We start from the raw sequence: 12,028 nt of genomic DNA on the forward strand, positions 1-12,028 counted from the left end.
CACTCATTGCCGTGTTCTCCCAGCTGCGGGGGAAGAGCTTTCCACGCCCGCTCGCGGGTCCTGCGTTGGCAGGGCTGGCCGTGACACAACGCCTCGGCCACCACGAGCCTGCCTGGCGACCCACGTCGGACACGGCTGCTGCGGTCCCCGCTCCGCCGCGGGTAGGGAAGGGGCGCCCGGGGCCGCCGCCCGGAGGGCGCTCCCGCCCACAACCGAACTAACCGACAGATCAAACGCCCCCGCCCCGCCCCGCCCGGCCGCGGCCACGCCCCGGCGGGGGCGGGGCCGGGCTGCCGGAAGACCCGCGCGGATCGGCCGCGCGGAGGGACCGGTGCCGTTTCCGCCGCGGCACAATGGCGGGGCGGCAGTAGGAGGCGGGCCGTCGGCGGCCGGTGAGTGCCCTTCTCTCGGCGGGTGGCGGCCGGTGGCCGGGCAAGGCCTTCCCCAGCAGCGGGCGGTGGTCCGCAGCAACCTCTCCCCCTCGCCCGCCCCTGGGCCTCCCTTCCCGCCCCTCTCCCGGGCCTGGGCCGCGGCCCGCCCGCCCCTTTGCGGGCGCCTCCGCCCGCGGGCTGTCCGGCTGAGGCGGCGGGGGAGGGCCGAGCGGGGCGGGGGGCTGCTGCGCCACAGTCCCCGCCGCTGCCCTACGCACGCCGGTTGGCTGTCCCCCCGCCTCCGCCAGGCCGTTTCCCGGGCCTTCGGGTGTTCGAGGGGTGGGGGGAGGGCAGGAGGGGGCTAGGGGCCTTTGTCAGCCGGTGAGAGGACTGGAAGGAGGGGGCCAGGGGCTGCCGCGTGGGAGCAGGGGAGCCCCGGCCCACGTAGCGTGTTTCCTGCGTGGTGGTGACGGAGGCCAGTATCGTAACACCACCGACTGGGTCCCGTTGGTAACTTGGCTGGCGCTGCCCGCCGCTTCTCGCCCCGCAGGGAACCATATCGTCCCCCATCCGTGTTGCTGCTGACCCTCCGGGACAGCCCGCACACCCCCCGCCCTCCCCACGCCAGGCCAGCACCTCGCCTCGTGGTTGGGAGCCAGGGGCAAGTGTAAACTTTGACTCTGTGCTCCCTTCCAGTGCAGGGAGTGTGTCATCGTCCAGCCTGGCGGCTGGGTGTGGGCGTTGCTTCTGGGGATGACTAAAACAAGCTGGGTTTAGGTCACTCTGAAATTCAGACTTGATGGCAGTTTCTCTCCTAAAATAGGAAGCAAGTTCACTTTGTGCGTTTGAAACTCTTCTTTCAGCTCTTAGCTGGAATAGCTGCATCTCCACAGTCGTTCATAACTGGCTATGAATTCAAGTCTTTAGGACAGGAGTCCCACTTGTTTTGTCACTCACGTAAAGGCAGAAAACCTCTTCTTCTTAAGAGGAAGATAAACACTTAAGAGCTTCAAGCCTATAGAAAGCAGACACTGAGATGCCGAAGGGTGCCTTTGGGGCCTGCAAAACTTAAAAAAAACATTTAAGAAAATAAGGTACCCTACTCCCATATTAAAGGCCACAGAAGGGCATTTCCTGCTGTTTAAGTGCTTCTTGTAAATGCCCTACAGCCTTCTTTGCATCCTTAAGCACATACATGTCTTTTGAAAGAGAAAACGTTTTTTTTTTGGTTGTATGTGGCTATATTTAAATCACACAATATTTAGTGTCCATGTGACCACTGCTGCTTACATGTGTTTAGCCAGTCTCTTCCAGATAACTCGCCCTTTCACAATCCACATGGGTTTATGCTAACATTGGAGTTACAGCTCCTTGGAGCATGGACATGACCAGGTGGGTGGGGGTTGGGGGGAAGAGCAAATTGGTAGCCCAGGTGTTTTAGATAATACTAAAATAATATGAAATATGAGGGCTTAATACCCAGTAACGTGAGACCTCAGAATGCTGGTCTAGGTAGAATGTGCAGAGTGCACTGGACAGTGCAGCATTGTTTCTTAATCATAGTATCAGATTTGCCCGACAGATGGATTGCTACTGAACTTCTGCATCTCTGTCTTCTCTGATCATAATTTTCATTCTTAACAGGGTGAACAGTGTCTACTGTGAGGAAAGGGGAATATTCAGATGATGTAGAACGGCTTTGGGGCCATCCTCCTTATTACCTCCTACATATTCTACATGCTAGAAAGTTCCTTTAGTCATTCTTTCAAAGCTTTCATGTACTGAGCTGAGACTGTGATGTGGATTCTTAAAAGTAGTTATCTGTCCTGAAGGTCTGTCCTAGACCTTAATGCCTAAAAAAGCCATAGGCTGTCTGCATTTTGTGAACTACCCATAAGTGTTAGATGTTTTAAGAGGAGAAACCTAGCTGAGTTTTGAACTGCCTTTTGTTTGGTTGGAGCGATTTTGCTTTCCACCAAGACTTGCTTGCCTTGATGGTATTACAGAGCCAGGGCTTTGATTGCTGAGATTTCCATAACAAATAATAACCAGTGTTTATCACTTGATTAATTTTAAAATACAACTTTTAACTTTTTAATTTCTAGATGGGGATCACTAAATTGAACAGCAATAACGATGGGAGATGCTGCAAAACCTTGCTTTGCCAAACAAAATAAGGAACAGGAAATTTTACATCAAGAAGAATTAAAAGGGAGTCCCTTACTGAAAGACTACCGAGTCATGGATGAATACGGAAATGGCCATAGCAATAAAATAGATACCAGCCTGCAAAAGAAAAAGGGAGCACCAGGTCATTACGGAAGCAGTCCCAGGCGAGGGCCACGTAGTGTTTTGAGTAGCCCAAATTCACTTAAAAACACAGCTTACAGTCAAGGGTCAAAGTTAAATGATACCCAAAGAGACCAAATGAAGAAGTGGGTTTCTGATGACCACCGAGGTACTTCTGACAGCTGGAGAGAGTACAGATCTGTTGCCTGGATTCCCGTGCATAGCAGGACAAGAAAGGACTCTTTTCATGAGGTTGAAGGTGCTGGAAACAGAAATATAAGACGACAGCTTCAGGAAGACTTAATGAGTGAAGACGTGCTAGACACGCAGAAAGGATGCTCTGGTAATCAACATGTTTGTTTTTACATAGCTATCCGGTAAAGTAGCTTTCTGTGTGTGTTACTGAAAAGTAAAATTTCAAGATTCACTGTTAAAGCAAAAAATCATTTTTGTTCTGTCATATATTGCAAACTATTGACTGTACTATACTAACAAATTGTTACAGCGAATGATACAGAACTTGTTTTATAAATTGTGTTGTCTTTGTAAATTAGTTTGTAAGTGGTAGGAGTAAATAGATTGCAACATCTGTGTAGTGTCCCTGTTTGCAGTTTCCCAGGTACAATTTGATTGAATCTGTCAAGGCTGATAAGGGATGTTTCAGTTAGGTTGATACAGGGCAAGATTTTGGAGTTACCGGTGAGGTCTGTAACAACATATCTTAATGAAGATTGAAAACAACACCTTGTAGGTATTGTGAGAACTTAATACTAGCAACAGTAATACAGCAATAACACAAAACTAATTCTCCATGCATATTGAACTTCTCTATGGGCAATTGGAACTAATAATGAGAGTACAAGCCCTAAGTACTGAAATGCAAGAAAGAACAAGCTACGGGAGGATAAAGTGATCAATATCGTAAGATCTTCATTGAATGTGAGTACCAGAAGGAAGTGTAAGTAGATCAAAGCAGAAAGAGGAAGCTTTAAAGAGGATATAATGAAAGACTAAGGTGCAGATGAGGTGCTGCTAACACGGAACAACTGCCTGTTAGCAAGAAATCTGTCTTCTTTTAGTTAAGACAGGGGGCCAAAAATTATATTGATCTGCCCCCCTGCTGAGAAGGAATGCTATTGCTGTTTGATACCAGGAAGTCTAGGAATTAAATGTCCTTTCCCTTGATATCAGCGATCACTAAAAGGATAAAATGTGAGCAGGTGCCCGGTTTCTCTCATTGTTTGAAGTAAGCTGCACACTTAAGCTCAACCTCAGATGAGGAGAGGGCAGAGTAGAATGCTTTCGCAAGTGTTGTGGTTTAACCTGGCAGGCAGCCAAACACCACACAGCCGCTCGCTCACTCCCCTCCCTTACAGTGGGATGGGGGAGAGAATCAAAAAAAAAAAGTAAAATTTGTGGATTGAGATAAAGACAGTTTAATAGAACAGAAAAGGAAGGGAAAATAATAATAACAGTAATGATGATAGAATATACAAAATGAGCGATGCACAATGCAGTTGCTCACCACCTGCTGACCGATGCCCAGCCAGTTGCCAAGCAGCGATTGCTGCTCCCCGGACAACTCCCCCTAGTTTATATACTGAGCATGATGTCTTATGATATGGAATACCCTGTTGGCCAGTTGGGTCAGCTGTCCTGGCTATGTTCCCTCCCTCCCAGTTTCTTGTGCACCTGGCAGAGCATGGGAAGCTGAAAAGTCCTTGACAAGTGTAAACACTACTTAGCAACAACTAAAACATCAGTATGTTATCAACATTATTCTCATACTAAATCCAAAACACAGCACTATACCAGCTACTAGGAAGAAAATTAACTGTATCCTAGCTGAAACCAGGTGTCCTGGTTCGGGCTGGGACAGAGTTAACTTTCTTCCCTGTAGCTTGGGGGTGTGCTGTGTTTTGGGTTTAGTGTGAAAGGAGCGTTGATGGCCCATTGATGCTTTGGCTGTTGCTGGGTGATGCTTGCACCGGGAGAGGGGAGCCAGCCGGGGTGGTGGACCCAGCTGGCCAATGGGGTATTCTATACCACGTGACATCATGCTCAGTATAAAAACCAGGTGGGGGGGGGGCTCGCCCCCCATTCGTGGCACGCGATTGGTGAGCAGTTGCATTGCGCATTGCCTGCTTTGTGTATTCTGTTATTGTTGTTGTTCTCATTGTTATTATTACTGTTCTACTTAGTTTTATTTTGATTATTAAACTGTTTTTATCTCAACCTGGGAGCTTTCCTACTTGTGCCCTCCTGATTCTCTCCCCCATCCCACCGGAGAGGTGGGGTGATCGAGTGGCTGCGTGGGGTTTATTTTTGCTGGCTGGGGTTAAACCACGACACCAGGACAGCAAGTGTGTTCTCAGATTTGCTGGGTCTAATGAATTTTGTTCTGTGAAACTTCAGGAACTCTCTGAAGTAGATTTTTGGAGCCACTGGCAATCATACCTGAGAACTTATTCAGGAGAAGTGAGCTACTGGCATATAGGAAAGGGCAAACGTCTCTTAAAAGTGGAATTAAAAAAATGGTACGCAACTTTAAGCTTGGAATCTGTTCTGGAACAAATAATGTAATCTACTATAAGTATTTGAAAGGTACCAAAGAGATGAGTAGCAGTAAACATGGATTTGTCAAGAAAAAAGTATGCCAAGTCTTTCTGATTTACTTCTTTAAAATGGTAATCACTCCCCTGTGGACGTGGGAGAAGCAGTTGATAGATACTGCTAGTACTAGTACTGTAGTACTTTAGACACTCTTACCTGACAGTCCTGTAAGTAAACTAGAAGAAAATTCTCTAGATTAAATTAGTACAAGAGGCTTGCAGAGCTAACTAGATAATTACACTCAGACAATACTTACCAAAGATTTTGTCAAAATGACAGAAAGTATTGAGCAAGCATCTACAAGGATTCTGTTCTGTTCAATGTTTATTACGCTATTCTGATGATGAATGAAGACAGCATGCTTATTAGTTGTGTGCTTTTAAATTTGAATATGCTGTGTTGCTGGTAGGAACTGAATGCGGAAAAGCAGGAAGGTCAATTAAAATAACTTCGCACAACTGGAGAAACGACTTACATATCGGATGAAATACAAAAGAAATATGTGTAAATGCCATTGTTGAAGTAGGAATGTCAACTGTACAAATAAAGGAGGAAAAGTTGTTATAAAGTAGTATTTTTTCAGAGAAGAATCTGAAATCGTAGTGAATCAGAAGGTGATAATGAGTAGTCAGTGTCATGGTTTTGTGAGACATGAAAACAGACTGGCAGCCTGAAGAACCTCTTTTTCTGTAAGTCTTTGGTAAACTCAGTTGCCGTACTCTGTCCGGCTTTGGCACCCCACTTGAATGAATAAAATGGAAACAGTCCAAAGAAGAGCAAGAAGAACGCCAGGGCACATAGAAAACAGAAACTACACAAACTGTAAACAATCCCCAATCTTTCGGCAAAAGGAAAGGGTAAGGAGGCATGGTAACAGTCTTCAGCTGTCTAGAAAGGTATTAAAAAACTGATGTAGTAATCTGGCTTGTTTCTTTCCAGTAGATGGGACACAAAGCAATGGGCCTAAAATTGAGCAAGAAAGGTTCAGATGAGGAATAAAGGGAAAGTTTCTAATGGTAAGGCTAGTGAAGTACTGGAGAGGTTGTCTGGGCAGCTTGTGGAGTATCTACCTGAAGGTCTTTAAAAACAGGTTAGGTGAGCATTGCTCAGGATTGACAAAGTTCATTTCATCCTGCTGCGAAGCACAGGCATGGCATAGCTCACCTCTTTAGGTCCCTTCAAAAGCTCTAATTCTATGTCAAGTGCAAACAATTACAAAAAATGTTTCTTCTAGCATTTCCTTTTACTTGAAATCTTTTCTGCAGTTGTCCCTTTCCTTTACCTTTATGCTGTTTTACTGTAGCTCATAAGGAAGGAGTTTACCAAATCTCTGAGGCACTGATTTTTCTGCAGGACCTTGAACTTTAATTTGCCTTTAGCCCTTTATTTAGTCATTCACCTATAATTAGATTGTCACTACTGTAACTACCAAATATTAGAAGTATTTATTTACTTTGTAATTTTTTTAAGTTGCTTAGTGGTTACAGAAGTAATTGGTAAGTAGGTAATTGTCAGATGCTTTCCTGCAAAGATGTTCATTTAATACACATTTTTCTCCAAGTTCTATCTACACTGATCAGTAAAAATGTAGTCAAACAACTCTGGCGCCTCTTAGGAGTTTGAGCAGGGAAGTCAGCAAAATGGGAAAAGGAAGGGATGTGTAAAGTTCAGAGACTCAGACTTCTGTTTCTGCTCCTTCGAGCTTCCTTTGGAGTACTATTGGGCCTTAGTTCTGTTTATTCCAGCATAAACTTATGCTGCTGCTGAAAGAAATTATACTACCATTCTTGTCCTGTTCCTGTTTACAACACTAACACATGCATGCTGCTTAGTGAAATGAATCAAACAAGTAGTTGAAAATATACAACCAGGTTGTTTCCCTTTTGCCAATTATTAGAGACAAAAATTGTGGTCGCAGGAAAGAAACTTTGTAAATGTATTTGGTAGGGCAGTTGTGGTTTTGGTTTTTTTTTTTAAATTATTACAAATAAAAACCTCTTGCTATGATGAGAGTTTTGGAGTCTAAGGAAGTTGCATAAACTTTCTCAGAAGCAGGGAACTTTAGAAATCCCATGCATCTTGACAACCTGTATAGCTGTTCAAGTGAAAGGTAAGATGTGATCTAAAGTCATGTGTGAAAATCTGGCCTGTGTATATTTGTTCCTGAGATGATTTTTACAGGTATTCTTTGGACCAGTAGCAATTCCTGCTTCAAAATGATGACAAAGTTTGCTTAAAAGTAGAAGTGGTATTTACATTAATTTGTTCCAGAACTTTTGCTGTAAACATAACAAGCTTTATAAGCATGTTTATTCTGCCAGTTGTATAGCTTTATTAAGCAATGTGTGCAAATACTTACCAAGTTCATTATTTATTGGCTTACGTAGCCAATAGGGGTGGTTATTTTTTTTTTCACTTGTCTGTTTAATGATGTGAAGGCAATACTAATCCATATGCTGGTTTAATTGAAAGGCAAGTGACACTAACAAGCAGTTATTACTGGTGATAATAAATTGTTGTATGTCAACTAAGCCATGGCAATGCTACAATCATAGTGCTGTTAGCTCTTACAAATCATTCAAATTGGCCAACACTCACTAATTCTGTGATATTTGCAGTGGTCTATGGGTCAGTTCGCTTTCTAGCTTGTTCATCTACCTAAGCTTGAACAGGCATCCTGAAATCTTTGGATATATTCTACCTTTTCATTATAATGACACACAGGTATGTCTCAACTAGACAGTGAAATCTATTGCATTTAGGGGTTTTTTTTTTGCCAGTTTTAACAAAGCTATCTAAATAAAGTTGGTGACTTCAATAGGACAAATTAGTGTTTTTTAGTAGTTCGGAACAAAGGTACTATAGGTTATGACATAAATACACACTCTTGCTATTATCAGACCTGCACAGAACAGATTATGAAACCATGCAGGGTAGATGATTTGTATCTTCTTTGACTTGCACATAACTAGAATCGTAATTAAAGAAAAAAAAACCAAACAAAATGCTGTGTGGTACTCTGAAGTTATTTGACATATTTGCTCTTTATAAGAAATGAAGAAGCTTAGGAAACCTAGAAGATCAAGAAGAACTAGAAAAGATGAATATGATCAAGATGAAGTGGATGGTCCAGTCATAGATGAATCTGTGCTGTCGGCAAAAGAACTTCTAGGGTTGCAGCAAGCTGAAGAACGATTGAAGCGAGACTGCATTTATAGACTAAAGAAGGTGCCACTGTTTTTACTTGTATAGTCCTCTCCTATTTTTTTGTCGGTAAATACAATACAGAGGGTACACTTTGAACAATTTCTCTGACTGTAGCTAGAAAGTCTAGTTATAGAATTGATGTAACATACAAAATGGGTGCTGTTAATGAATTGTCAACAGAAGGCAGGTTATCTTTTTTTTTTTAACTATAATAAATCTTTGTTTGGGAGAAATTTAAGCACAAAAAATGGCTGCTCCTTTAGTTCATGCATTAACATCAGATCACTAGGTGCTGGGGCAGTGGACAAGAAAAGTTTGTTCAGTTAATATATTCTTCCATGGGTATTGGGTATTTTCCACTGTAAAAGACAAGGTGTTGGGTTTGATTGACCCAATACCACCATTCTTCTGGCATTATATTTGATACGCAAACTTTTGACTGTAAAGATGGAGTTACGAAAGCTAAAGTGAGTATTTCTGGACTTCAGAGTTACAGTCATTCAGCTTAGCAAGGGTATGAATGAAATGAAGGTAATATCTTTCTATATTTTAGGGTTTTTTACTATCTTTATTTTAGCAACCTCGAAGCTACCCATCAGCAAAATATACCTGCAAATTGTGTGATGTTTTGATTGAGTCGGTGGCTTTTGCTCATAAGCATATTAAAGAGAAAAGACACAAGAAAAGCCTAAAGGTGAGTTAAGGATAAGAAAAAGTATAAAATGCAGATTTATGAAACTGTCCTCACCCTACTAATGACAATGAAACTGCACTGCTTCTAAAATCATTCTACATTTATTTTTTACCATGTTTGAATCTTCTTAAAAACTATTACTTAGTGATACTGGTAAAAAGAGTAAACTTGGGACCTGGACTTTGCTTCTGCCCTGAGCTTTGAAATTTAATTTGGACTTTTTCATGCCTATTATTATTAAAAGAAGTCCTCATTTAAAGTATAACTCAGTAATATTTTGTTACTGGTGATTGAAGTATAATAAAAAAGCTGTACCAACTGACTCTTCTGTTTTGCTGTTCTGTAATTCTTCGTGTAGACTAGTTATGTGTATTCTTCTTAGTGTATATTTCATTGGCATATTTCAACAATGAAGAGTTTTGATCAAGTCCAGAGCAATGAGGAGTAGCAATAAGCAAATATAGTTGGTATGGCAGATTTAAAAATTATAATTTATAGGTCAGGGTGAAGATTTCAATTCAGGAATACTGTAAATGAAACTAACAACTTGTGAAGTATTACAGACTTGTATATATGTAAAGGAAATAGTTTTGTTTTGAACATAAACATCAAAATAACTTCCAGCATAACCTCAATTTTACTTTCTGTTTTTTTTTTAATTAAATGTCTTCTGTTCCTTCTACTTTCTCAGCTTGAAGTGGCCAAAAATATTTGTCTCCTGCAGGTTTTCTATTTCTTCCTCTTTAACTCTACCCTTTCCCACTCCATAGGTGATGGAAGAATTGGTGACATTTTTTTTTAATGTTCCAAATACATGTATATATACCTCTGCACATTACTGAAGCCTCCTGGAATATCTAATTCTTTATACCTGTCACAGTTTCTCTCTTGAAGTTCTTGCTTCAAATTACCTCCATTATCTGGAAAACCTGTGGTGGTGTTACTTGGGGTGAGTTTCAGGCATTCATTCTAGCACATTGAGCAACTCAAGAAAATCATTAAAATGTCAGTCTTACTATCTTTAAAGGAAAAGCAAGAAGAAGAGCTGCTGACTGCTCTGCCTCCTCCAACGCCTTCCCAGATACAAGCTATTGGTGTTGCTATTGAAAATGTAGTGCAGGAGTTTGGCTTAAATAATGAAGATCTAGAAGAAAGGCTCAACATTAAAACAGTGATGGAAAACGTACTGCGTCAAAAATTGCCAGGTATTATTTGCAATTTGTTTTAAATTCTAGAAATGCCAACTTTAAAAAAAAAAAAAAAGAAAACAACAGCTCATAAAATGAAAACTTAATTGAAAACCTTGGCTAGCTAAATTCTCCAACAGCATATTTAGTTACTAGTCTGTTGAATGACATGATGCGGCAATATAACCCTGTATCAGAATTAAATTGCAATGGTGCTCATTACCCAAACAGACCTGTAGTAAAAAGTGAAGATGGACAGGACATGGGGGGCATTTGACCTTCATGATAAGCCTTTACTAGCAACAGCATGGAAGGCAGAATTTACTAACACAGTTCTGTGCTGCTGGAAGACCCTTCTTCATTTCCTGTGGTTATCAAAACTAGATACAGGTTTGAGATCTACTGACAATGCCGTAAAGTAGCTACACACTTAGAATAAGGCATGGAGTAAATGCAGTATAATTCTTTTTGTTGCAGAGTGCTCATTAAGATTGTATGGCTCCTCCTATAGCAGATTTGGTTTCAAAACTTCAGACATAAACATAGATATCCAGTTTCCTGCCAATGTAAGTAAGACCGTTTTATTAAGTATGTCTAAGTGATTTTGAATGTTTGCACCTTTATGTGGATTACAGTTTAAATATAACTTACAGTGTGGTAGTAGAACTTTTTATGAAAATGCATTGGGTAAAACAGAGCTACCACATTCAAATGGTCTTAAAATAACATTCCTTGCTTCATATACCAGTATTGGTCAGGCGGTATAATACAGCTTCGTGTTTTATCAAATCTTCCTTCTGAAAAACTGAAAATGCTTAAAACATTTGTACTCCTAGCAGTCCTATGAGACAGATCATTATTTGTCTTCTTTTACAGCTGGATTAAATGGCACTTCCATGATCTGATTTCTGTACTGATATATGCATATCAGAGTCTTTGATTGCTAGGTTATTTTTGAGCCATGAAACCATCTTATGTCATTTATATGTGAAGTAATGTAAAGTCTTGATTTGTCATGCTAGTTGTTTCTAAACATCTTTGTGATTGAACATTGAAAAGAAATTAAGGACTGTGAAAAGCTTTTGATTCTATACATAAACTTATTCCTGCTCTAGTTGATTTGGCAGTCTCATAGTTAAAATTTAGCATTTCCTATAGGAAACAAAGATGGAAATCTTGTAGTGAAAAAGAATGATCCCAGTTCATGAAGTGCATATAATTTAAAAAAGCTATGATTCCAGTCTTTGATGTGAGGTAGATTCATTGTGACAGAAGGCAATCATATTTAAGCATACTGAAATAGTATTTCTGTTGGTGTTTTTTTTCCACAACCAAGTCTTTGATAGAGGTAAAAATAGCTTTACTTACAATTACTCCAGGATTTTTTTTTTCCTTCAAAATAAGGAGAGTTCATGTTCTTTTTGATACAATTTAGCGATAACCAAGGACTAAGAGCAGTTTTATCTCAGTTGCTATTACTTTGTTTCCTTCTTGCTGCCCTCTCTGGAATTAAAACAGAAGCGTCCTAGCAGCAATGTTTTAAAATTTTTTTTGAGTCGTGGGATGTCACCTTTTTGACAGCTGTGAAAACAGCTTTGTTACTTTTATTGACAGATGACTCAACCAGATGTTCTCTTACTTGTGCAAGAAAGTCTCCAGAACAGTGG

General features: G+C 41.1%; 1 protein-coding gene across 8 annotated transcripts in view; it reads left to right on the top strand.

Moving 5' to 3' along the window:
- The first annotated feature begins 272 nt into the window (after positions 1-272).
- The window catches only part of TUT7 (terminal uridylyl transferase 7), a 34,642-nt gene continuing 22,886 nt past the window's right edge, over positions 273-12,028 (top strand). For 7 of the 8 annotated variants that reach the window (XM_075136658.1, XM_075136656.1, XM_075136657.1 and 4 more), the window contains exons 1-7: positions 273-392; positions 2,477-3,003; positions 8,326-8,501; positions 9,058-9,174; positions 10,202-10,379; positions 10,839-10,927; positions 11,976-12,027. In XM_075136658.1, coding sequence (XP_074992759.1) covers positions 2,508-3,003; positions 8,326-8,501; positions 9,058-9,174; positions 10,202-10,379; positions 10,839-10,927; positions 11,976-12,027 — 1,108 coding nt within the window. In that variant the 5' untranslated portion in view covers positions 273-392; positions 2,477-2,507. The remainder of the gene's footprint in view (positions 393-2,476; positions 3,004-8,325; positions 8,502-9,057; positions 9,175-10,201; positions 10,380-10,838; positions 10,928-11,975; position 12,028) is intronic. The other variant, XM_075136660.1, reaches the window with a different exon arrangement.

The sequence above is a fragment of the Calonectris borealis genome, chromosome Z (assembly GCF_964195595.1).
Source record: "Calonectris borealis chromosome Z, bCalBor7.hap1.2, whole genome shotgun sequence".
Classification (NCBI taxonomy): Eukaryota; Metazoa; Chordata; class Aves; order Procellariiformes; family Procellariidae; genus Calonectris; species Calonectris borealis.